The sequence below is a fragment of the Drosophila biarmipes genome, chromosome 3R, assembly GCF_025231255.1.
Source record: "Drosophila biarmipes strain raj3 chromosome 3R, RU_DBia_V1.1, whole genome shotgun sequence".
Classification (NCBI taxonomy): domain Eukaryota; kingdom Metazoa; phylum Arthropoda; class Insecta; order Diptera; family Drosophilidae; genus Drosophila; species Drosophila biarmipes.
In genome coordinates this window covers 12,276,450-12,302,078 of record NC_066616.1, presented here as the reverse complement: position 1 = coordinate 12,302,078, position 25,629 = coordinate 12,276,450, and the positions used below count along the sequence as shown (strand labels likewise).

At 44.9% G+C, this 25,629-nt stretch overlaps 5 protein-coding genes across 35 annotated transcripts in view; 1 reads left to right on the top strand and 4 right to left on the bottom strand.

Annotated features, from left to right (window-relative positions):
- LOC108031649 (dorsal-ventral patterning protein tolloid) overlaps nt 1-5,356 on the bottom strand; it is a 28,525-nt gene extending 23,169 nt beyond the window's left edge. The window contains exon 1 of the mRNA XM_017105279.3: nt 5,211-5,356. The gene's annotated coding sequence lies outside the window, so the exon portion shown is untranslated. The remainder of the gene's footprint in view (nt 1-5,210) is intronic.
- A 548-nt stretch (nt 5,357-5,904) lies between these two features.
- On the top strand, nt 5,905-7,329 carry LOC108031650 (methionine aminopeptidase 1). The gene is made up of 3 exons (XM_017105280.3): nt 5,905-6,145; nt 6,213-6,950; nt 7,004-7,329. The coding sequence occupies exons 1-3, from the start codon at nt 5,992-5,994 to the stop codon at nt 7,234-7,236; spliced, it is 1,125 nt and encodes a 374-aa protein (XP_016960769.1). The 5' UTR covers nt 5,905-5,991; the 3' UTR covers nt 7,237-7,329.
- Nucleotides 7,260-7,751, bottom strand: LOC108031651 (DNA-directed RNA polymerases I, II, and III subunit RPABC5). Its single transcript, XM_017105282.3, has 2 exons — nt 7,539-7,751; nt 7,260-7,467 (listed from the first exon to the last, which is right to left on the bottom strand). The coding sequence occupies exons 1-2, from the start codon at nt 7,631-7,633 to the stop codon at nt 7,359-7,361; spliced, it is 204 nt and encodes a 67-aa protein (XP_016960771.1). The 5' UTR covers nt 7,634-7,751; the 3' UTR covers nt 7,260-7,358.
- Nucleotides 7,752-7,874: 123 nt separating this feature from the next.
- Nucleotides 7,875-12,940, bottom strand: LOC108031131 (putative uncharacterized protein DDB_G0271606). Its single transcript, XM_050888609.1, has 5 exons — nt 12,924-12,940; nt 12,654-12,850; nt 10,047-10,595; nt 8,219-9,604; nt 7,875-8,155 (listed from the first exon to the last, which is right to left on the bottom strand). Exons 2-5 carry the CDS (start codon nt 12,657-12,659, stop codon nt 7,997-7,999), a joined length of 2,100 nt encoding a protein of 699 aa, XP_050744566.1. The 5' UTR covers nt 12,660-12,850; nt 12,924-12,940; the 3' UTR covers nt 7,875-7,996.
- A 2,115-nt stretch (nt 12,941-15,055) lies between these two features.
- LOC108031365 (calcium-activated potassium channel slowpoke) overlaps nt 15,056-25,629 on the bottom strand; it is a 42,715-nt gene continuing 32,141 nt past the window's right edge. For 8 of the 31 annotated variants that reach the window (XM_050889171.1, XM_017104649.3, XM_017104651.3 and 5 more), the window contains 10 exons: nt 23,869-23,943; nt 23,027-23,059; nt 22,780-22,969; nt 22,186-22,251; nt 20,409-20,586; nt 19,758-20,265; nt 19,421-19,557; nt 19,175-19,317; nt 18,590-18,809; nt 15,056-18,524 (listed from right to left, as the gene is read on the bottom strand). In XM_050889171.1, coding sequence (XP_050745128.1) covers nt 18,387-18,524; nt 18,590-18,809; nt 19,175-19,317; nt 19,421-19,557; nt 19,758-20,265; nt 20,409-20,586; nt 22,186-22,251; nt 22,780-22,969; nt 23,027-23,059; nt 23,869-23,943 — 1,688 coding nt within the window. In that variant the 3' untranslated portion in view covers nt 15,056-18,386. Of the gene's footprint in view, nt 18,525-18,589; nt 18,810-19,174; nt 19,318-19,420; nt 19,558-19,757; nt 20,266-20,408; nt 20,587-22,185; nt 22,252-22,779; nt 22,970-23,026; nt 23,060-23,868; nt 23,944-25,299; nt 25,324-25,629 lie in introns of all 31 variants that reach the window. The other 23 variants (XM_017104684.3, XM_017104679.3, XM_017104676.3 and 20 more) reach the window with 7 other exon arrangements.

The window sequence follows — 25,629 nt, the reverse complement described above, 5'->3', positions numbered from 1 at the left end:
CCCCATCCCACTTCCTCCTCCGCAGCTCTTATCGCACCCACACGGCTTTTTGGAGGTGCACTCTTATCAGGCCTCCAGGTCATCGGCGGCGTAAACAAATGCGAGCATAACTACGTAATGGCTGGCAGACAAACAAGAGCCATCGAGCGAACCGGAGTGCACTTTGCCTCCCCCGGAGCGGAGATCCTTTCGATTCGCCATTTGAAAGCTTTAAGATGTCATTTCAAACGGCACGCGCCATTTACTTTTAGTTTAATTAGATGAGATGCGATAAGAGTGCCTGCTAGCAGATATCCTGGTGTGCTGCTGTGCTGGTATCCTGGCAGCCCGCATCCTCGCTGCTTGCGAGGCCATCAATCAGGCTTGTCAAGTGCTCGCAACTTTCCAACTACAAGAGCTGACAATGACAAGCGTCAAGTGGCTGGGGAATCCTTGTTTTCCAGCCGGGGCGGTTCCGTTTCGCTTCTCCGTCTGTGATTTGGAGTGGGACTAGACTTACAATCAGCCACCCCAATGCCCGCCCCGCGCCGTCGTCCTTTTAGTGTTTTACAAGAGCAAATCCTGACAGTTGCGTCGCCGGAAGCTCTTTGTTTGCCTAATTTTGATTTTCTCCGTTTGACAGTTGGCACTCGCAGTTGCAAACTATCCGAGAGTCAAAGATATGATTTGAAATGGCTCTCTGATGGGCTCAAGGAGTGGGGGTTTGACTTATAGCCTTATAGATGGCAGCCAAACGAGTTGTTTAGCGCATTTCAAGGCACTTTGCGACTTTTCGGACCATTTTCGCCGCTTCCAAGGACATCGAAATGCTGGGCACAGATTGGCCAGAGGAGCAGGCCATGACTTGTCTAACAAGTGGGTGAGCCTAGAGGAGGAGCAGCAGCCTCAATTTGGAAACAACTTAATTTCAATTACTGACGCAAAGGCTGGGACAGCCGAAATGGTAGAATGAATGGGGGTCCACGGACACGGACTATGCTACTGCGGCCGACTTTTATGCGATTTAAAATGCTTCGCAAGCGCAGAATGCAGCCAGGCGGCTGAACTAACAACAAACAGGCAAACAAACAGACAGATGGGCCAAGAGGATGGTGGCCCAGGGGCAGGGGTCGGTGGTCGGGGGTCGGGGGTCAGGACACGGACACCGAAGGGAAGAGACTCCGGGGCAGGAGCAGAACCAGCACCAGAACCAGAGCCAGAACGAGTCCAAAGCCAACGGCAAATAATTAAACTTGGCTGCCTGGCACCTGTGGCCCTTGTATGCCGGGTCAGGCCACGGCCAAAACCCTCCCCCACTTGCCCCACGGCTGTATATCCTGGATCCCAGATCCTCCAGCATCCTGCAACACAGCACAAACGAAATGAGTGGGTGGGCCGAGGCCGAGTCCTGATTATTTAGCAGCTCGGCATGTGAATGTAAATAAAGTTCAGCCATAAAATACCCCGCAGACAGATAGACCGGCCAGAGGACTCCGCCCCCCGCTCCTTTTTTGGGGTCATAATCTGCAACAGAAACAGGACGATGCAAATAACCACTGGGCCATGGCGAGCAGAGCTGGACAGAGGGGACACCGTAAAGAATCTGCGATTTATTTATAAACCCGGCCGGCAGAGGGGCGGCACTGAAGTTAAGAAGTAATTAATACTAACAACGACGAATGACGAGCGTCCTGTGGCCAAGGGAGCTCCTGACTCCGGCCCGACACGGCCCATTGGAGCCCTGGGATGCGCACCTTTGCATCCTATCCCATCCCTGTAGGTGTACCTCTCCTCCGCTCTTTCGGGTCATGAATAACAATTGCCGGGGCAGTGGCTGGGGAGCAGGGGCTGCAGAAATATGGCGGCAAAGATTTCTTTTTATGGTGATTGCGTGGGAAAATTGTCGACAGTCGGGGCCCCGAACGCCTGCCTTCAGGCCGGCGATAAAATGTGAAAAGAATAAAAACGTGAAACAGCCCCAATGCAAATATGAAAGGCGAGCGAAATCCTTTTAATTTGGCAAATAAAAAGAGAGCGGCAGGCCAACAAATTTCCGTGGGAAGACAGAAGAACCCCCGCGATGAGGAAAACTGGCGACTTAACTTCTGGCATGTAAATGCGTGCAAGCGAAAGCGATCCAAGGAGACGGGTGGAAAATGAAAAGTTTTGGGGGGCCAACTTGAGTTTTGGCCAACTAAAAGTGGCACGCCAATCGAAGCTATTGAAGGCTCAATGGGGAGTTCTGAGCTGATGGCCATCTATGGGCTATCCCAAACACTCGGGGGTCTTTGGCAATATATATCTCCCACCTAACAGCCCAATTAGGTTATCATGCAGACGAAGGCACTGTCGGCATAATAATTACCGGAGAAATATGACATACACATAAATTAGTCTGCATTCGGGGCAAGTAAGTGAAATATAAAATCTGCTTAGACCTTAATTAATTACAGATGGAGGGGAGGGGCGAGGAATGACAGGATCCAGCCAAGTGGAAGTGGAGGCACTCACCCACAGTTACCCACAGTCACCCACTCGCAGACAACAAGCACTTGCGACATATCATTAACTTTGCTTTATAGCAACCAAAATTGGGGGACAACCAAGTGGTTGGGGCGAAAAAACCGGCGTGGCAAAAGATGAAGTAAAAATACAGAAGAAATAACTCGTGGAGTTTGCGATGCTGCCGGGGTGACACTTTCTATAAGAGGGTGCTGTTCTGAAGGACCTGGAGGATGTGGCTGTGGGTGGGGATGTGGATGTGGAGGGGCATGTGGGTGTGGCTGAGGATGCGACGGCTGCTTGTTAGCAGGATGGCGTCAGCTGTTGTGCCTACATGGGAAAAAATATTTGTATTGCCATGGGATAACACTGGGAAAAATGTTTCAAGAAAAGTATCTTACAAATTTTAGGGGATTGGATTGGATGTATAGTTTTAAGAGGTGACTACAATCAAATCACAAAATCTTTTTCTACCAAGAAAAGTACTTTCTTTTTAACTATTTAAAAGAATTTTAGAAAATATAGCATTTTAAATACTTCTTTTCATTCATATCATTTAAATGGTAAAAACTCATTGCAATGGATGAAGATAATAATTCGTTTTTTTGGCGGGAACATTTTTTTGTAAGATTTTTCCTGTGTACCCAGGACTCCTGCCGAAATGCCCCCAGCTCTTGGCTGCCAAAGCAGATACAGGACACCTCCTAATATCCATAAAATAACTCAAATCTTTCGGCAGATTCGCCCCCGCCCGGGCGGCAGGTAAATTTAGGGTTTAATAATGCCTGTGGTCTATCCGACGTCAACTGCAGTTATCTTCGGCTGTCCACCTTCGAGCTACAGCTACGGCCACCCACTCCCCGAACTTAATTCGCTTTTAATTTTTACCCTGCTGCGACAGCAAAAAATGCGGAAAAATTCCCCATTGCCATGACAAAAAAAGGAAGTTGGGAAAAGGAACCGAAAAATACAGCAGAAATTTGTTAAGCACGCGCTATCAGTCTGAAGTGCGTGTTCCAGCGACGAGATGGAGGGTACGAGGGTCTGAAGTGGGGAAAGGAAATGGAAATGGAAGAGTCGTCCTCGTCCTGGGAAAGGGAATCCAAATGAATTCTATTCAAAGCATGGCTGCCACAAAATATGAAATGAAATGCTGCCGCTGGGGAGCGGGGGCGAGGGTGTCCAGGACGAGAAATGTTGTTAAGAAATGCATACGCGGGCAATTTTTATTCCTTGCTGTCCTGTCCCTGGTCGTCCGGAGCCGTCCTGTGTCCTGCGTCCTGCGTCGTCCTGCTGCTTAAACACGAAATGCTTAATGGCCAAGTTGCCACAAAACGTTTGCCAGACAAGGGCCAACTCAGTGGAGCAAAAGTGAGATGCGTTTCTGCTGGCTCCCAAGGACGAAGGACCAAGGACCTGTCTGTCCGCCCTTCTCGGTACTAGTGTGTGTGGGTGTGCTTATTGGAGCGCAAGCAACCTGGACAACAATATCAATATGCGTCTTTTGTGCCCAAAGCTGCCCCAGCTGACAATTGTCCGCCGCCGGAAGTTGATATTCCACCTAGCGGAAGTGTTACGGGCAGACCCCATCCCAACCCCACCGAAAATTCCATATTTTCCACTTCACTTTACCGCCTTTCTCTACGCATAAATTTCCATCATCATCCATTCACCAGGCAGACAAACAAAATGCGCAGCATATGAAAAAGTTCTGCAGCCAAGAAGCCAGAGCCAAGACCGGAGCAACCAAAGCCAATTAAGGCTAATGCCTGCCCTGCCGGACCCTTTTGGCTCACCTTTAATTGCTGTCGAACCCCGAGAATCGTTGGCCAAAACAAAAAATAGCAGACAGTGGGAAACAGGGGAAACAAATAAATAAAGGCCAGGCAAGATGAGTTGGGTCGAGATCGCCGGATCGAGTTCGTTGCCACCGGGCAGGAATTCCCTTCTACGAATATTTCGCGGCTTTTCGTGGGCACCTTGACTCGCGATTGTTCCGTATTGCAAGTGAAACACACATGCCCGCCGGCACAAAGCGAAATCAGCAGAGATTCTATTTTAATTATGCCGGCGGCCTTTAGATTGCCAATTGACGAGAGATCTGCGCTGTGATTTTGCGGGACGAGCTGGGAAAAAGCGGAAAAGTGGAAACCGCACGGCGGAGATAATAGCGTGAGCGTAAGACGCAGAACACCCACAAATCGAGCGACGCTGGTGGTGCTCGAAAATCCGGAGGAGGAGGTGGCATCGGGGACTGTCGCTAGTGCACACACCGCGTGCCGTTTTTTATTTATAGCCGTCGAACGCTGCGCTTCTATCAGCAACAGCAATGGAACGGCAGCAACATCCGCGGCGGCAGCAGCAGCAGCAACACCAACAGCAGCAACACGAACGGCGGCAACATCGACCTCAACAAAAACAGCGTGTTTACTTATTGTCGCTGGTTCGGCTGGGGCCGAGGGAAACCAGAGAAATGAATAATATTAATAACGCAAAACCAAAGATCAGGGCAGACGCTGATAACGCTTTGGATGCACACACAACGATCGTAATCGAAATCCAATCGAGTGCGAAGATCACGAGCACGAAATGGCTGATTAGCGAGGCAAAAACCCTTGATTCACTTGTTGAATAGTCGGATGTGGCTTGCATGGCAGCAGCATCCTTTGCAGGTAGAGTTCTGGGTCCACCAATCGACCCGAAAAACAAACTAAAAAACACACACTCACTTTGATGGCCGATAAATTATCCTTCTGCCCTCTGCGGATATTTGCGTTTGGCCATTTGATTCAAACAAGTTTGTTGCCAATATTCTTTTGTTTCGCGCACACCGCTGCCGTTTTCACTGCGAAAGCACGTCCGTCCACGACCGAAGTTGCTCGCGATTTGAGAACATAAACAGAGCAGCCAGATTGAGGGAGTCGCACTGTTCCCAGCGAGAGCATGCGCCGAGAACAACTGCGGGAAAGTGCCCAACAGGCGGCAGCGTTTGAACTGGCCGCGGCCGCGGCCCTAGCAAAAACAAAGACGCAGTCTTCGTGGGGCCAGTGTCCTTAGCGGGATCAAAGATCTTTGGAAAAACCCAAAAAACCTTTTGGAACTGCACTATAGTAGATGATGTGTGTAGATGTTGGTGAAATTCCAGATAACCCAAGACTACAGTAAATTGTGTTTTATTTTATTTTTCTTAAACCAAAATGTAATCTTTGTTAGGTCTAAAACAGTCTTAACAAATACATAAATAAAATTTGCTCATAGGAACTACATCTGAAAAGGTATTTTAGGTAACGCGATATAAAAGGACATTTTTTAAAAAATCTTTTTCTTATCAAGTAATTTTGAAATTTAAATAAAAATCCGTTACATCAGGCGCCTTACAACACTGACACCCATACACCGATAACACATGTGTTTTTCAAACTGACAGCAGACTATCGATATCACCATCGATAAGTCCAGTCGAACTATTTTTGGCGAGAAAATTTTCCTTATTTTATTTAATAAAATAAAATGACCCAAAAGTGCGAGACCACCAACTGCGGCAAGGAGGCGACCCTGCAGTGCCCCACGTGCCTGAAGCTGGGCATCAAGGGCTCCTTCTTCTGCTCGCAGCCATGCTTTAAAGGATTCTGGAAGGAGCATAAATCAATCCATGCCTTGGCTGGTCAGTTTTAGAAAGTCTTCGTTCGTAATGGTTTGGATCACTAACATCTGGAAATTTTTTAACTCAGCCGGGGCCTCGAACTCTTCTGGGCAGGATGGAGCGTACAACCCGTGGCCGCACTTCCGCTTCACCGGCAAACTGCGTCCGTTCCCCCAGACTCCCAAGCGGACCGTACCGGAGGCCATTATGCGGCCGGATTATGCCGATCATCCCGCTGGGCGGTCTCTCTCTGAGGAGGCGCTGCGGGGAACCAAGATCAAGGTCCTGGACGACGAGGAGATCGAGGGCATGCGGGTGGCCGGAAGACTGGGTAGGGAGTGCCTGGACGAGGGCGCCAAGGGCGTGGAGGTGGGCACCACCACCGACGAACTAGATCGCCTGGTCCACGAGGCCGCCATCGAGCGGGAGTGCTACCCCTCGCCCCTGAACTACTACAACTTCCCCAAGTCCTGTTGCACCTCGGTCAACGAGGTGATCTGCCACGGCATCCCGGACCAGCGTCCCCTGCAGGATGGAGATCTCTGTAACATCGATGTCACCGTCTACCATCGCGGCTTCCACGGCGACCTCAACGAGACCTTCTTCGTGGGCAATGTCTCGGAGAAGCACAAGAAGCTGGTGCAGGTCACCCATGAGGCGCTCAGCAAGGCCATCGAGTTTGTGCGTCCAGGGGAGAAGTATCGCGACATAGGCAACGTCATCCAGAAGTATGTGGCCCCACATGGATTCAGTGTGGTGCGCAGCTATTGCGGTCATGGTATTCACCGCGTGTTCCACACAGCACCGAATGTGCCTCACTATGCCAGTAAGTTTATGAGATAGTTTTCTTGGGATGTTACTAAAGTTATTGCCTTGCAGAGAACTCCGCCGTGGGCGTCATGGCCCCGGGACACTGCTTCACCATCGAGCCCATGATCTCCATTGGCGTACAGAAGGCCGAGACATGGCCGGACGACTGGACCGCTGTTACTGCCGACGGTTTGTTCTCCGCCCAGTTCGAGCAGACGCTTCTGGTCAACGAAACCGGCTGCGAGATTCTCACCAAGCGTCGCGAGAACAACGGACAGCCCTGGTTCATGGACAAGATTTGAAGAGACCAACTTGGGCCGATATATAACTTCTAGGGCTATACATCAAGCTTTAATTTGTAATTTTACAATAAAATCTAGAGTTTTTATTCCCAAGTCCAATGTGGATGTGCCATTAACCCGGTTTACTTCTCCAGCGGAGCGTAGTTGAGCAGTTTCTCGATAAGATCCACGTGTCCCAGGAGCATGCGACGGCAGCAGTACCTCTTCAGACCCAGAGCATCGAGGGCATCTCTGGAATTGGGAAATATAGTAGACATGGTGAAATGTGGTGTGCACAGGAGACCTTTTCCCGCGTGACTTACCCTTCCGTGTATTCCGCCTGCAGGAGACCCAAATACGACTCCCACTTATTGCCGATGACCTTGCCGCAGGTGAAACAACGGATGGGAATAATCATCTTATCTAGTGGGTTAAAATGCTTGGAGAAATCACGGAAATTCTTAAGACCACAACAAAATGTGTGCTAAAATGTGTTTTTTCGTTGTTATTGTTGTCCGAACCTATCGCTATCGAACCATCGATATAAAAGCGGCACTGCAATACATTTATATTAGTGTGACCAGGGTTTACTATCGATACATCTGAAAGACTCGATACCTTACCGCGCCTATCGGAATTGAAAATGAGCTCCCAAAATATTTGAATAAATTAATGGTTATTTTTATTAAACTACCGACTGCTCGCTACATGAATGCGTTTTTTACAAATGAGTGTGTAAATAAATATTTTTAAACAGCGTCGAAGACTAAATGTGCCTTAACTAATTACTGCTGGCCGTGAGATGCTCGCCGGCCACTTCGACGGAGGTGGAGACCTCGAACAAATCTTTGGCTGACTCCTCGCTGTCGCCCTCCAGACCCGCACTGGACACATCCTCCACCGTGCCCTTCTTCAGGTCATCCGACCGTTTTTGCAACCGCTGTGGAATTAAAGTTTCCAATTATAATTATATAAAAGTTGTATAGGAAATCCTCCGACTTACCGATTCGGCGGCCTCCTCGTCGGGCACAAAGATGCGAAGTGGCGTATTGGCGCCCAATTGCTGCTGCACCAGTCGCTGGTGCTCCTCGAAGGCACTTGCTGCTGGGTCCTGTGCAACTTGTTGCTGCTGCTGCTGCACCTGTTGCTGTTGCTGTTGCTGATGTTGTACTTGTGGCTGCGGCGGATGGTGTTGCACAGGCTGCTGCAACTGTTGCTGTTGCTGCTGCAGTTGCAACAACTGCAACTGTTGCTGCTGGTGCTGCTGCTGCAGGTGTTGCTCCTGTGCCTGGGCCTGCAACTCCTCGAACTGCTGTTGTTGCTGCTGCTGATACTGCGCCTGGGCCCTCAACTCCTCCAGATGGAATTGATGTTGCTGCTGTTGCTCCTGGGCCTGTGCCTTCAATTCCTCGAGATGTAACTGCTGCTGCTTCTGTAGCTCGATGGCAGCATGCTCTGTCTCCAGTTGCTGGCGGCGTGCCTCCTCCTCTGCGTAGGCCTGCAGCAACTGCGACGAGTCGTGGGCGTGACCATAGAAGTTGGACACTACGAAGCCGCCCTCTGGGACAGAGGCTGTGACCGCCGAAGCCACGTTGGGCAGGTGAAAGGAGGCCGTCTCGTAGGCACTCTCGCCAGGATCACCCAAGGCCGGAGCGGCTATCAGAGCAGCGTATTGGGGTGCTGAGTCCAGCACGGGGTGGATGTTGTGATGCGGATCCTTGGCCGCCTGCAGGATCTGCCCGTTGCTGGCCACCTCCTGGGTGAGATCGGCGTTCACGTAGCCCGACTCCACCACCGGTTCCGGGCTGGGCTTAAAGAGCTGCTGCTTGTGCGCCGAGTAGAGCTGGTTGGACTGCGTCACCAGGTACGTGGGATTGTAGATGGGGATGTGGGCAGCAGGAATGGCGGCGATGAAGGACTGCGACTGGACAGCCGGCTGGGCATACTGGATGGGATATATCTCAGGCGCTGTTTGAGCTGCCGCCTGGGCACCCACAATCTGAACCAGAGGCTGGGCGGGCAGATGATTGCTCTGCACATCGGCTGGCAGCGGCTTGTTATTGCTCGGTGTATTGAACGATTCGGTGGCTGGACGAATCTTGGTGGTGGGCAGCGAGGGATCCGGATCTGGGGCAAAGAGTTTCTGCGAACCCGAAATGGGATCGCGGATGGTTTGGTCATTCGTCTCGTCCTCATTCACACTGTACTTCGGCGGCAAGTATGTCTGGGGTCGGGCGGATGGGGGAGGGGTCTGGGAGGGGGGCGTGTACAGGTAGGAGGAGTCGAGGTGACCCTCCTCCACATCCAGGTGGTTGTCGCCCAGGTTCGGTGCGGGAACCGTGTAAATGGGTGCAAAGTGCTCGGTGTTGAAGTTGTTGTGCGTGTCCAGCTGTGGGGGATCGGTATGTTTGGAGCAATGTTATAGGTATTTTTGACTGTTTGCGGAGTGTGTGCAAAAATCTGAATAATGTTTCTTGAATGATTCCATTAAGTAATTTCCTTAAGAAGTTTTGAACAGAACGTCAATAAGTTAACTTATTACAAACGTCAATTATCAATTATTATACAACGTTTAATTTAAAAAAATTTTTTTGATTTTATGGGTTGAGACAAGCATAAGAAACTTCAGAAGCTAAAATAAATTTCAAAAAATATTTTTTCGTGTATTTTCAAAATATTTTTTATCCAAATTGATATTAGATATCACTCAGATATGTATGTTTTTAAATTGTGCGAACTTAAATTGTTTACCTTTTTGGTCTAGGGTATGTAACCAGTTTTCTGTGTTTGTGCTGGCATTCCACCCTATAACTACCATAATCTCAACTTACCGGCAGATTCTGGAGCTCGCTGTAGCTCACGGCCGAGGGCTTCTCGTACTTGAGGGGCTTGTCGTATCCGAAAGTGGGTTTCGCCTTGGGCTTGACATTGTTCAGCTTGATCTTCAGGGGCTTTCGCAGGGCTGTAGCCGGCTTCAGGTAGACTGGAGACGGACCGCTCAGCTTGATGGGACGAGGAGGACCTCTTAGGTGTTGGTACTGATGCTGGGGCACATGGATCAGAGGATGCGAGTGCAGGTGGGCATGCGAGTGGGCGTGAGACAGGACATGGGGATGCACGGAGTGCGGATGGGCCAGGTGGGCGGCATGGGTGTGGGGACCATGGCCAGGACGACCCTTCAGTACCAAGGGCACCGGCTGGTCGCTGCGTATTTGGACGACCAGGGTGCGCTGTTTGCCTGGCGGACCAGCTCCTCCAGCGGATCCCACGGCAGCGGGACGACTTAGCTGCTTGGCGCTTTTGGGCGGCCAGTTGGTGAAGACCAGGGGACGCTGTTCACAGTTGGCCAGCGCCAAGATCAGGGCGAGCAGCAGGAAAGGCTGGGGAGGAGGAAGAGGGAACGATGTCAAAGTCCATTAAATCAAAAACTTAATTACGCGTACATCGAACAAAACGCCGAAAGAAATAAAAACTTTCTAAGTCCGGCGAAGGGGAAAGGGGAGGGCCTTGTAATCGCTGGACAGCAACAAAACTGTAATGGCTTTAATTTTAACAAATTGGCGGTTTTCTAAAATTTTATCACGTCGCCTGCCGCTGACTACTTAACCAAAGCTGCTTAAGCAAACGAGCCATCAAAGTATCTTCAGTTGTGCGAGTACGTATGTGTAATTATGTACGAGTATATATTTATACGGTGTGCCATAATACTTGCCCATTTTCCCCGCTTCGATGGCTGATTAAACTTTCAGTCCACAATGCCGTAGAATGAAAGTGAAAAGTCGAATATCGAAACGTCTGCGTTCTGTAATTGTTACTCTTGTGCGTTGTTTACTTTTTCGAAGGGGTATAATGGTTTGTTGACTCGGTTTGTCACCCTTTTACCATGTTTTGTGTATTCGTTGATCTATAAAGTTGTCATTTCTACTTTATGGAAGCGTTTAAAAATGTATATACATTTAAAAAAAAAATTGTTAAATATATATTTATATTTTTCATTTTATCAAAATATGTAGAGATTCAGAAGCCATCTGATACTTGCATATAAATGACAAAAAACAAATTCGTTTGAAATTTGTAGTTATCTTTAGCTAAATCATATTAAACAAAATATTTAAAGAGTATTTTAATAAAATTAGAGTTTTGAGCTAAACTATATTTTAGTAGATAGTTTTTCGAATATTTTTAAATATTTTTGAATATTTTTCTAAAGCAAACATAAATCAAATTTTCTCTTGGTATCCCAATTTAATAACCAATCTTTAGGATAATAAAAATTCGTTTTCATGAGTATCCAGTACCCATAAAAGAAGGGAGTACCCAACTCTCTGCCAGGGTGGCTTGGGTCTTGGTCGACCGAAGGGGAAGTCTGCAATTTGTGGCAGCAACTGGACATGGCAATTTCACCTGGGCAGCCCACTCCCCTGCGCCGGAGCGTCGGCAATGACAATGGCAATGCGGTGTGCCGTTAGCCAGACGTCAATCAACAGGTGAAATGCCTAAGCGAGTCCAATACGTATAGTTATTGATTACGTGCTGCGTTTGCTTAAACGGATTGCCAGGGAGGACGGATTGCCGACTGGCGATGGCCGATTGCGAGTGCAACTGCGACGGCGGGGAGCCGGGTAATTGCCACCAAATTGGCGGCTTATTGTTTATAGAGTGGTTAGTTAGTTTGTCGCCTTTGCAATATGCATAATCATATGCAGATACCAGGGGCCCTGGTGAATGAACTGAGCCAGGAGACGGATGCCGGGCTGCAACGTCTGGCTGCAGGCAACTCGTTCGACGAAAGCCCAAATGGAATTCGCATAATTTCGGGTTTCCTCTGGGCTTGGCCAGCGAGACCGTTGAACCTGACAAAGGATTTTCCTAGCGGCCTAAGCGGAACTATTGATCAGCGGCCTGTCGCCGCGGCGACGGCCATAAACAACGGTTTGGTTAACCCAAATTGCAACTCGAAATGCAACTTTTATTTAGCGGCAAGCGTTTTATTTTCAAGCCCGCTGCACATTGAGGCAAATGCAGGCGAGCAGGCCAGTGTAATTGGTGCACGTAGAGCCGAGGCTATGTATAAAGCCATCCATTGTCTGGATCTTGGCGAAACTTGGCGCATCAAGTGCTCCCATTGCAAATGAAAGTGCTCGCTTTGCCGGCCACATTACAATTTGTCAAATATTCAGACGACTTCGGGCGGCAATTCAATTGAAGAAGCTGCAACTGCATTGTGCTGCGCTTGTAATTGGATTTGCTGGTGAAGGTGAATTTGAATCTGAATCTGCAGCTCTGCCCGAAGTCGTTGATCGCCGAGCCAATGAAATGCCATTGCATTTGCATTGAAATTATAGCCATTTCTTTTTGTGTTGCGAACGCAGTGAGAGACTTTTTAATAACCGCTAATTGTGGCCAACAAACTGGCGAACGCCGCGTGATTCACTTACCCTCATGTTGGTTGGGAATTAGACTGTGTTTCGTTGTTTTATTGCTTGTAGAAAGCTCTGGGCAAATGTCGAGTGACTTTTGGCTTCTTCCGCTACTCCAGCAGCAAATAGATGAAGATCAAAATGGCAATTAGGTATATAATCACATCAATTAACTTCATGTCAGCGAGCGCCGCGGCGCTTTCTCGGTTTTCCAACTGCACGCACAGAAGAATTCAAAAAAGAGATTCGAAATTCGATTCGAAGATCGAGGAGCAGCGACGTCCGCACCTGTTCAAGTCGCGAAGACAACTGAGTGTTGGCTGGTAGTTGGTAACGGACAAAAACCCAAGACCATGTGCCGATCCGTTGGAGTTCCACTGGAATGCGACGAAGACTCGCACTGGAAGTGCTGCGCACTGAGCCCCGAAGAAAGTGGTCGGATTTTCATGAAACTAGTTTGCAAAGGCCAAGACGCAGCACGCGACCAGCAGCAGCAACATGAATTGCCAGCAAGTGGCCGATTAATCGCAACGAAAGTGTTTTGCCATTGACTGTTCTGGGCCGGCGAAAGAAAGAAAGAAAAAGAAAGGAAGCGCGTGGAAAGAGGCGGGCAGCGCCAAACAAAAGACTTAAGCAGCGAACTCGTTGTCGCGCGTCAGCAGTCGCTCTTTACCTTAAAAAGCAATGCGGACCAGGCGCACATGATCAGGAGATGGCCTGCCACCTGTTGCCTTGATACCTGGCTGCTCTTTTTTGTTGTTTCTCCGGCCAGCGGCAGAGGCAGCAAACAGGAGCAAAGCCAGCGATTGATATTACGAAACGCGGCAGGCACAGTGGAATTAACAGACACTTTGAAGAGATTCTGCAAACATATAAGAGGATAAAATAAAATTGCAAATATTATATGACTCAACACTTCCTTTCTAAATTTGTATATTGCTTAATTTTCAATTTCAATAAAGTACAAAAATTCATAAGTTCGTTCAAAAATGGGTATACTGAATGATTTCATTTGGATTTGCATTTCTTATGCATATTATGTATAGATTAAAATTTGAAATCCATTTTAAATAAAATATAATAATATATTGTTCAATTTTATATATATATCTTTAATTGCGAAAAATGTTTTATGAGTGCATCCTGTCTGGCTGTTAAGCTACAAAAATAAAATTATCTTATTTAAATATATTGCATTTATAAATTTAAATAAGAAATTGTGCCTAATAAAAAGGGTTTTCAAAAACCAAAATTTGAAAAGTAAACTTTTACTTAAACTAAATAGAAGTGATATGCCCAACTTGGAAGCTATGAACTCGTGGAAAAACTGGAAATAGGTTGCAAACCACATTAAATAGCACTGTGGCCAGTTCGGATGTGTCCTAATATCGAGCGGATGCACTTTCCATTACCAATGAAGTCCAGAGAGTAGGCCCAATTTCTGTTCGCTCGCCACTGCTTTGCATACACCCAGGGCCCTTCGATGATAATGAGCCGTACTTATGAAACGCTCCCCAAATTACAATAATTGGTGGCATTTTATGCAGGGCGCGACGCCCAATTTCTAAACGCAATTGGTCATTGGAATTTTATAGCGCCCGGCTGCCTTTTGTGGGTCAATATTGGTCGGCCCAAACTTTTGGGCCATAAATCAAAATTTCACTTTCATAAGGCTGCCAATTGATTTTGGTGGAAATTTCATTGCTATTTTTTCTGTATTTATATTTTATTTTGAAATATTATTTTTAACAAGGTTTTTTAAACATTAACAACATAATATTATTATTATACCTTTTATTTCATACATTTATCATCTGTTTTTTTTTCGGTTGCGTTTTAGACAAATGTTTAAAATATGCATTTTTAGCTTTTAATTTGTTATTTAAAACTTTGTTTATCTGTTGTTATTTTTGCCCTTTCGAGGCCGCTTTAAACTAAACTAATTGTCATTTTATGCTTTCTGCTCTGATTTCGGTTTAATTAGTTTTATTTAAGTATAAATTAATGATTTTTATCGCTTTTTACGTTTTATTTATGTCTACGTTTACGTTTTCCGTTGTGTAAATATACCTCATATAAATAGCGAGTAAAAACTAAAAAAATGTAACTACATTAATATGATTTGCATTTTTGGGTTTGCATTATTTATACAATTTTTTTAGCACACATTGCCGGATGTGTATATGTGCGTGTGCGGGTATCATGTGAAAGTGCTGCGAAATTATAAAAAATATTTTTCGTTTTAGTTGCTATTTGTAATGTTAAGTATGATACTTGTTAATATCGTTATTCCTTAAAAAATGAACATTTCCGCCTTAACCTGTAAAATTATCATATTAGTTTCGGGTTTCGTTTTGGTTTTAGCTGCAAACGTTGATTCTATACAAAAAATCTAACTACAGTAAAATGCTGCATAGCTTCACATTTACGAGTATGATAATATATTTTATATCTTTTTTTGTGGCTTTTTATTGACGAATTTTCTACAAAACCTTTGCACTTACGCTAGTTTATACGGCATTGAGTAGTTTTATGCGACATTATTAATATACTCGTATGTATTATTATTTTCTTGAACAAAGCTGCTCGGAAGTGTCAAATTGAGCGAAGTGGAAAAATAATCGAATTTATTATCAATATGAATCGAAAATGCAATTGGGAAGGGCAGCTTTGTCAGCGGGTTTTCTTTTCTAGATTTCTCGATCGGTTTTCGATTTTCTTTTGCTCGGTTCAGAGAAGCTTGCGCTCTGGGTTTTCTCGGTTGAGTATGCACTTTACTTGCGTTCCTTGTTATTTCATTTATGTAGATCTGCTATAGCGTAAACATGATTTTATCAAGTTTCACAACATCGAGAGTTCATTTTTGTTCTTGTTGTTGGGTTGTTCATCGCTGTCGAGTGTGGGTGTGTGTGTGTGTGAGTATCGGTGTGGTGTACGTGTATAGGTGACGTTTCTATAAATTTAATAACTAGTTTATTCATTTAAAAATTATGTTTAACTTTTGGGTTTTCGCTACGCCTCTATATCATCGCTTTCATTTTACTTTAGGATTGCAAATGCGTTTTTTGTCGATTTAATAATAAGTTTATCGTTAACAATATATGAACTGCTTGTCGCGATATCTAGTCGTCTTATGATTATGCTAAGCTATGCTATGCTCTCGGTTCGTTAACATTTACACTTGTCTATTTACGATTACTTTACCATTACCATTTACCTTATACCGTTGCCGTCACCTTTACCATCAACTTTAATTTACTTTAATGGAGTTTAAGTGTTTCTCACATCGCACGGCTACATACACGTTTACATAAATTTCGAAGGCGCATAATATTCACATATTTTGGTTTTAATTTACGTTCTGGGTAAGCCTAGGCTACACAAAATTCGCTACAAATCAAATATGAAACGAGTGGTAATTGGCTCTTCATTATTTTCGCTCTCACTTATAAATGGTTATCTTTTGTTTTCGGGTTTCGTATTAAATTTAAAAGCTCGAATTCGTTTTACTTAAATTTGTTATTCGCTAATCATCTGTGGAAACAATCAAACAAACCCATGGGATGCTGTTCTGTGCCATTCTCTTGTTACGCTTCTTGGTATTCTGGGCTTCCTCTATTGAATGAATGCTGTCTGCTTTGGTTGGTTTGATCTACATTTAATGTGATTTCTATACGCTTTGGCAGTGTTTATCATTTGAACAAATTACAATTACGAAAACTCTTTTCGAACGGCAAAACGAAACAGCACAGGGTAATCGAGTTGAGGGATAACGTATTCGAGATACTTTAGTATCGGCATCAGTTGCTTATCATATTTACAGGCTATGTACAAAAATCAGAGCGTTCCACTTTGGCGTTTCGAGCGCAAGTGCGTGAAGTCGGTAGAGAAGTCAGGGTAGAATAGAAGATATAGACAGAAGTTAGAGGAAAATACACATAACGTTTCGCCTTCTTTCGTTATCGATTGTATCTATCAAAATTTGTTTAGAACACCACAGTTGCTGCTCGTAAATCGCTGGTAAAAAGCGCACACATTCACATACACTAAAAAATATTACTAACTACTTCTTCTTCGACCTTCGTCGCACTCTATATTCCGGCCTAGGTGTCCTCTATATTAAGTGGTATTGAATAATGATTCGAATGCGCTACTTACAATATTTTGTCGTGTTTGCTCGAGAGTTTATCCCTCTCTGTTTTGTGGATCGTGTGTAGAGATGTGAATGCAAGAAGTTTTCAATATAGAATTAGCAAATTTGACTTGTGTCGAGTGAAAAAGCTGAGATTCCTCTAGTTAAGTGTAATTCTTTGCATATGGCTTAGTATTTGGCTCGAAACACCCTCGACTGGGCGATCTTTGGCCGAAACAACCATTGTTCCTCTGGCTTTCATAAAAGATATCTGGCCGAGCCATGTATGTATTTGCTTTAGGTGTACGATACGAATTAGCTAGCAAATTGTTGGCTTTAGGTGTCTTTAATCGATATTTGTGTTTAGTTTACTTTAAAAGTTTAATGATTACATTATGCTCTGCTCTATATAAATCGTTTTGCGCATGCTCAGAAACTTCTAAATGCAGTTTTTGAATTTTAGCCTCATTGCCTTGTATCGGTATCTGTATCTGTAGCTCGCTATCAGTATCTGTATCTCAGCCAAAAGCAATCTCGCAGATCTCTGTTTTCAGTGTTTCATTCGTGTGATCGTTATAAATTGTTGCGTTGTCGCCGCATTCGGCGGCTTAGAGAAAGATTTTGAGACATGAGAGTACATAGATCGAGTAGACTTAGTTGTAGTTTTGGTAGTTTCTTTTTCGCTCAGTGTGTGGCTGAGACTTCCTCGTTTCCTTGTTTAATGTGTAGCTTACCTCACTAATGGTTCCCAATTGCTTACGTCACACCATTGAGATGGATTTTCGTTTAGAATTCAATTTTCAATTGTTTTCTTATGCAATGATAGCGCCATGAAGAGAACTCAAAATGTAAATGAAAGTTAATGACAAACGATTCTTAAGTGTAAATGATGATAAAATCACTCATATGTACGTAGATACATACCTATAAGAATAACTAATGATTGTTGCTTGGAGAACTGAATTCGGGGCAATCAACGAATAACAAACTGAAAACTCAAATAATAATATTTTATTGGGGCACAAGTCGATTACAAAATAATAGGGATAAAGAAGGATACACGATTAACCAATGTAAGTAGTAAGATTAAATTATAAGTTTACAGAATATGATAATTTCAAGGTTCTAAAAAGGCATACGGAATGATGTGGGAAGCAATCAGTTGGCAGTTGAACGATGGATATCAGGGCTTTGGTTCTTGGTCCCCCGATCCGGATTAGCTTTTTATGTGTGCGGAGACAGGCGGCATTGCCGTCGACGTTGATCTGGTGGTCTGTGGTTCGGGCTGTCTCTTGATTGTTAGTTGGGATGGACAAATACACCGGGTCGCATGCCTCCGCACGCATAAAAAAGCAGAGCAACGCATTTGGGTGGCACGCAATGAAGGGTCGTATCTAACTAGTTAACGCTTTTGATTTCACTTTTGTACACGGTACAATCGAATTTACATACAAATATGTCTTTTTTCTCTGCCGATTTGTTGCGCTTGTCTGAATATCTTATGCCAATAGGTAGTTGTGGGTGCGGTGCCACAAATGCGCTGCCCTGCCTTCGATTAGCTTCTCCATCGTTCAAATGTACGAATAAGGACCATCAGTTAAGGCGCTACACAGTAACAATCAAGAGTTATCATCCTTGTTGGAGCCGCCCCCGCCGACCCCGGAGCCCTGTGTGTTGGTGCCTCGTCCGCCGGCAGGTGCTCGAACCGCAGGCGGCTTGTACTCCAGGCCCGGATCGAATTGCATTAAAACGAATACCTAAAATATGGATTGCAATCATTATTGTTCCAAATCAATATAAAGATATACTATCTGGTCCCCACCTGATCTGTTGGCAGTAGTGAAAAGTCATCGGGTGGGTTGGTTATTACATAACGTTTGCTGCTCGCATCACAACTGGAGCTCGTGTCCCTGAACCGGTATAGTCCGATGCACAGCATTCCGTACGACTTGAGGGCCGCCACAAAGAGGTCCCCGTACTTGCCGCACTCCCCGAACTGAGCCAGCGGACCGTCGTACAGTGAGATTTGACCCACTCGACATCTGAGGAAAGAACATAATATAGTATTATTATTAATGAACCAGTACGAGAAAACAAGCTCGCTTCAAATACAATTTAATATTGAGTCTGAAGATAGTTATGTTAAATACTTTTAAGAATGTATTCATAAGATAATGAGTTAATGATAATTAAATAATGATATTGCGTATTACGATAAGTAATACTTATTGTAATTAAAGTGATGTATTCATACGCATTTATAATATATTCAATGCAACATGAGTGATGTATTCATTAGGTACTCAGATAACTGTAAGAAATTTTTTTTTGCACATTTGAGTAAGGTAAGTGAATACCTATTAAATGCAGAATTTAATGATTCCAATAGCTATTCCTATTGACGCACCTGTCTCGATTGCTCAGACTCTCCACGGTGCTGTAGCCTCCCCGGAGGCCAGCTCCCTCGGCCAGGATCAGCTCCAGCTCGGGCGTGGCGCCGCCCGTTATCAGTGAGCGGATCAGCGTTAAGGCGTTTTGATTGAAGTAGGTCTGTTCAGATGGGGTCAATCCAAATAAATATTATAAAATACCCGATATGGCAGTACAGGTTACAGTATTAAGAACCCATTCTAGGACTAAAACGAGACATTACCGTGGACATCAGCGAGTCTAACACACTCACAGCGAAGGCTGTGCCGCAGGCGAAAGGCTGCGTCAGATATAGTTCTGTATCTGGATCATCGTCGTCGTCTTGATCGAGAAACTGCACGTTACTATCATTGACCAGTTCTTTAAACGACAACCAACATGTGAAGCATTAGTAGAGCAGACACTTGAACCGCTTTCGTGGGGAAAACGGGTGAGCCTGGCCAGGATCAGAGGATATTACCAGCCTCTACCCAAGGAATCCCCCCAAAAATCTGACCTGGCCAGCCTCACTTTCGTTCGGTCGTTCGTAAACTCGGCCAACCTAGTGCGATGCAGTTTACCTGTTATCATGGGCACATTGGCGCCATAGACTGAGCCCCTCCGCTGCAGCACAATGGGACTGCCGGCGGTGGCGCTCAGGTTGTCGAACTCCGGGCCGCGCTGGCTGAGCACCCCGATCGTGTCGTCAAAGGTCATGGCCTTGATGTTCAGCGAGGCGAGGATCGCCTCCTTGTCGGCCAGCGTGGGATCGTCGTTGCTAGGAACTTTGGCCGACAGGATGCAGCACATATCACACAGATTGACGTTCACGGCCCGCAGGTCGGCGCGGCTCAGCGGCGATCCGTTGAGCACCGAGATCTTGGGCAGGTTCTGCAGCATCTTCCACTCGCGCCGGATGTAGTCCACCGAGCCCACGATGACCACGTGCTTCAGCTCGTGGTAGTGGAAGTTGGACGCCCGCAGCGGCATCACCAGGTTGCGCAGCCCGATCAGCGGCGAGTCGGGATCGGCGAACAGGCACACGACCACGTGGCCGTTCAGCACGGTCATGGCCGCCTGGTTGCGATCCTGCAGGGAAATATTTAAGATATTATACAAAATCCTATATCAGATTCACGAAACAAACTAGCAGCTAAGCGGGCATAAAAACAGCTCTGCTCGTTCACTGCCGCCACACAAACAGTTTACCTAAGTGCACTTGGTTAGCTTACCAGTATGCAGTCTTCTAAGCTCTTTGCGGGACTCCAGTGGAACATGCCCGTCGAGTCGTACTTCATTTCGGTCTTCTCGAAATCAAAGTCCTTCGACTGGTCGTCCGCAATGCCGGCGGGCAGGGAAACGCCGCCGTTTTGATTCTGTGTGCCCGTGCCGGAACTGCGACTCGTCGGCCTAGACACAAGTAGATCGATAGGAGAGAGAGGTGTTAGCCATCGGGCGGTCTGTGCTGGGGCTCGGTTCGGTTCGTTCATAATGGGGTTTACTCGATTCAACTTTTGAATGGCAAATGCAGATTATCAACCAATTCAAAAACAAACGCTACATCCAAATGCAAAGTGTTCATCGGAAACGCTACGAGTACGTGTTTCGTTCAAAAATGATGTGGATACTTCAATACGAGTACGAGTACTTGGAGCATATTGAATTAAAATGTGATCTCAATACGGTATAGTTAAGGATAGAGAGTTACGTTTACAGAGATAGATACATAGAGATAGAGAGATAGAGAAGATCGTGTGCTAAGAACAAAAGTCTCGAAATGAATGCGAACAAGAATTTGAGAGTAAATCAATATGTCACTACGCAAAATGCTTAATCTGCCACCCGGCGGTGGTGAGGGCGGTATGGATCCATAGCTCTAGATACTATTAGTGTTCTCCGTGGCTGGCAATCTCCCTCCAGGTGTTTCATTGTGATTCAGGTGCTGGGCATGCGCGAGGGAGATGCCTGTAGATGATCCATCACCTTTCCTATCCGCCGGGCATGGCATTTTTATCTACAATACTTAACGCTGTTTTGTAAGTTTAAAGAAAAAAGATAGTAAGAGAAAGTATATGGTACACAGGTGCAGGTTTTGACACAAAGATGAACACAGAAAAACAAACACAACACTTAGATTGCAAGTCAAGTTTAAATGATTCAGAGAAAAAGAGAATGCAGGAGAAAAGTGGACGATTATTGAGCTTGATGTATGCTGCGGGGTCTAGGACCAACAATATCAATAAAAGTCTTTAAGAACTAGGTTAAATATTTGAAGAAGCTAGGCATAACAGGTGCAGTATCTGCGCCAAAAGATATGCTACACTTTTTGTCTGATCCTTTTTGACAGATAAGTAAAGGAATCTATAGTTCCCTCAGGGGAATTTGGAAAACAAAGATTATATTTCATTGGCTATATTAAGAAAATTTGATTCACTTCAAGATTTCTGACTTCTTAGTAATATGTATAAGGAAAGGCTAGAAAGTAAATCCACAAAAGAGAGTTTAAGTTGTAGAAATGCTTTTTAGAGGCACCTACATTTTACAATAACATATGATATTTGTTTCTTTAAGTAAATTTCTTATTAAGTCTAGTTAGAGAGACGCGCGCACACTGAAGAAGAGCTCAGATGTTAGTAGAAAGAATGTTTCAGAATGAAATGCGATTAGTTATGCTGGGTTAGTTAGTTTTGAATGCGAGATAATCATGGGGCGCACACACACACACGGACATCTACAAACACACACTCCACGCACACAGACACAGAAGACAGCGACATGACAGTAAACGCACATATTGGTTAAATTTGGTATGTTTAGTACGCGTAGTTGATGGTATGGCATAGCTTTCGATCAATCAATATCAATATCAATGAGTGTCAACAAAATGCGCATAAGATGTAGTTAGATAAGATTTAACGAATACTAAGGTATAGTTAAAAAAGGCTTTTGGCTTTTTGATTGTTTGATAGAGTTCGTAAGTTAAAAATCTAGGAAATTATGGACGCATACATGAGCTTTTTAACTTCGTAAGCAAGTTGATAGCCCGCATAAGGGTTAGCATCATTCTCTGGTGGCCTGAAACAAAATGTTGTTCGTTTTATACATTTAGACTGGTTAAAAGTTATTAATTGGTTGGTTGTTTTTTGTTTTTCGTTTTTCTTGAGTGAGTGAGTGATTGGGTGAGCGGTGGGTGAGACAGTTAGTTGAGGTGTTCGGGTTAGTTGGTTAAAGAGCATTTACATATGTACGAGGCACCTGGAAAGCCCTCTCCTGTCCCTGGTGTTGTGTGAAATAAAACATACAGTAAACACAATAATAGTAATTGAGTGTTTTTGGTTTCTTCGATATCGGTATTGCTTGTTTGGTAGTAACGCAACGGAAAAGTGAAATCAAACTTGATGCAGCTGCAAACGGAGTTGACCTAGAAAGTGTATTCATTGAGTTTTCTTTGCTCTTGCTCGATTACCGACTTTGCTTTGCTATTTGATAACTGAACAGAGTGCTGTTTATGTGATAAGTCTATAAGTAGATGGCCTCCTGTTCCTCCCCCTGTTATATATATTGGTATGTACAGTCCCCACCAAACTCAATCGGATGACTCACCTGTTGTACTGCGACGGCGATATCACCTGGCCCTCCACCTGCCGGCTCACGTTCACCGTGGGCTTCACCTTGTTCACCTGCTTGCCCGCCGCCGCAGCCGCCGCAGCAGCCGCCGCCGTGTTGTTCATGTGGTGCATGCCACCTGTACCGTTGCCAGTGCCATTCGGACGGCGCACATTGCGATTGAGTACTGTAACACACAAATGGAACCGTATGACAATGACTATGATAACCCAGGCGAACTTACGATTCGTATCTTCTCTGTCACGCGTGATATCACCTGTGACATTTCGCATTTGGCAGTTACATTTGGCAGGCAGAAGCGTGGCGTTGGTTTGACGAGAGATCAGAGATCAAAGACAGAGAGCAGATCAATCGATTAGTAATCTTGGCTGGGGGCTGGCCACGCTGGTCAGAGTGTGAAGAGATACTCATTGGCTTTAAGTATTAGTCATTCGTTAATCGAGAAAGGTACTTTGAGCCGCGTGTTGCATTGGGTTTAGATTTGTTACTGGTTCTTAGTTCTGGTTGGTTATGGTGATGCTGTGTGTGGCTTGCGACAGTAATAAACAAAGTTCGGTAACAAGCAGATCGGTTATGCAATTAAAAACGAAGGCACACAGGTGATGTGTACAAATAAGTAGGTTAAGTTAAATAGACATCGATATGGGTTCGAGTAATAAGCATGAGGAGTAATACGGGAGATATATGGCGGTTCCTTAGATAGATTATTTCAACGAGTTACATTAGCAGAGAAACGAGTTCTGTTCAAGAGTCAACGCAAAAACAGATTTATGCAAACGAATAGCTAAACAATTATCGGCGGGTGGTACTTGATCGCTTATTTATTGGATTGGATACGGTTTTACTCTTACAACTGAGGGAAAAGCGAACCAAGGAACTGAAAGAAAAAGGGGGAAGTCAAAGGCAACTGAAACTGATCTTGGTTGGGAAATGTGTGAGGGTAATGTGAGAGTGGCCCGGTCGAACAATGAGCTACATCCACCTATCGACGTCAAAATAACCTTTCTGTGGATCTGATCTCTGACTGATACCCAATTGAGTGTTCGACTGGGGACGAGACTTTACCCGATACAGATCCACGCACATGCACCCGCTTGGGTAGCTCTGGAGGCGTAAATGTGGGTGCAGGATGGTGTTCATCTGTAAAATACGGTGGTTCGTTATCGCACAGCTCAGAAAAATCAGATTCGGTGTGTATGCATTTCTTGTGTTTTTTATGGTCAAGCTTTTTATGTGAAGCTCATAACTGCTTTTGAATATACAACGAATTCTTTTGTTTTGGTTCTGTTTTCTTTTTTTCGTTTTTTTTTAAGGGGGATTGTGTTTGGTTTTGTAAGAACTGAAGCGGTAAGAGTTTCGGTTTGTTTCCAAAATAAAGGAGAAACTGGAGAGAAAATCATAGAGAAATTAGTCTGACTTTTGGGGAAACCCAGGAAAACCTGACGAAATCAAATCGAACGAAAAGGGCTCTCGGCCGAAACTGAACTGAAGGTGTTCAAGATGGTCGGGGGATGGTTCTTCGGGATTCATTTCGGGTAATTGCTTTATAGAATATCGAACAAAACATGCAAATAAATATGAGTTGGAACAGAACTTGTGATGGTTATCTTACATTTATACAAACGGGTACAGAGTACATAGATATATAGAGATAACATAGGTAAAACGGTGGACAAGACTAAGCAAGCATTGGTATAGGTTTTAGGTTAGGGATACAAACCAAATCGGTTAAGCTTGAAGCATTATTTAAGCAACACGCTGACTAAGTGCGATACAAGCTGAGTAGCAAGATTGTTGGCAATATTCTAGGTATTCATCGGTAGCTTTTGGCTCGCTGGATTTCGGCATCCGATTTTCAAGCGCTTAATACTTAGACTGCTATTACGGCTAACACCCACTTCAAGAACAACGTCAAACGGTCTCTCCAACTACGAGTTGCACTATCTATGTTAGCCCCGGCCTCTGAGCGGGGGCTGAATTTAACGATTACAGTTGGTGAGCAATGGAACTGCGGGGAATTTGGAATTTAATCGCTTTCTAATTGATCCCCTTCCCCCCTCCCGTGCCCCGGAGGCTGGTGCAGTGCTCGGGGGATGAGGAGGAGCTGCTTGATTGCCGCATTTTACTTCATTTTGGGTGGTAGTGATTGGATGGTGGCCCTAATCATTGGCTCAGTTGCTTTGCTTTCTCAAGTCATTTACGTCTTATTTATTCATGTTGGTTTATGCATGGTAAAACAATAACTTACGAAAGGTCTAGTTTAATGGGGTTCTCTCTCTGGGAAAAACCGAAAACAACGGAAACAAAACCAGATACAATACAAATCACGAGAATCGAAACGAAAACCGTGCACTGGCACATATGAAGGGGAATTTGTCGAAAACTCTAGTAAATTCAAATCATAATGGATGTTTTAGATAAGTACAAATGCGATTTAATTAGAGTATTTCTGTTTTTCGGTTTGGATATACAACGAATTGAGTTAGTTTGACTTACTTGACAACGAGTATTCATCGTCTTCTACACACACACACAGAGACATATAAACAGGAGTATTTATTGTAGTTGTAGTAGTTGATACGGAACACGAATGTGTGGGTGGGGAGTACAATAGAAAGATGATAGGTTTACAATTTGAAATATCATATAGAAAGGAACTTAGTCCGGACGCAGAAGAGCGGGTTGTACATATATTTTACAGGGAATGAGTGTGGTGTAGTGTGGTGTTGGGCTATGCAGGTCCTTGAGACCTGTGTGTAGTGTTCTATGGAGTGTCAGTGTATCATAAAAGAGGAAGCTGGAAGTACTGTTGGTATGACATAGTTG

Coding starts and splice junctions, on each gene's coding strand:
- LOC108031650 (XM_017105280.3), top strand. CDS start 5,992: ATGACCCAAAAGTGCGAGACCACCAACTGCGGCAAGGAGGCGACCCTG. Junction 6,146..6,212: donor ATCAATCCATGCCTTGGCTG/GTCAGTTTTAGA, acceptor TTTTTAACTCAG/CCGGGGCCTCGAACTCTTCT. Junction 6,951..7,003: donor GAATGTGCCTCACTATGCCA/GTAAGTTTATGA, acceptor ATTGCCTTGCAG/AGAACTCCGCCGTGGGCGTC.
- LOC108031651 (XM_017105282.3), bottom strand. CDS start 7,633: ATGATTATTCCCATCCGTTGTTTCACCTGCGGCAAGGTCATCGGCAAT. Junction 7,468..7,538: donor CAGGCGGAATACACGGAAGG/GTAAGTCACGCG, acceptor TCCCAATTCCAG/AGATGCCCTCGATGCTCTGG.
- LOC108031131 (XM_050888609.1), bottom strand. Junction 9,605..10,046: donor GCGAGCTCCAGAATCTGCCG/GTAAGTTGAGAT, acceptor GATCCCCCACAG/CTGGACACGCACAACAACTT. Junction 8,156..8,218: donor ACGAGGAGGCCGCCGAATCG/GTAAGTCGGAGG, acceptor TTAATTCCACAG/CGGTTGCAAAAACGGTCGGA.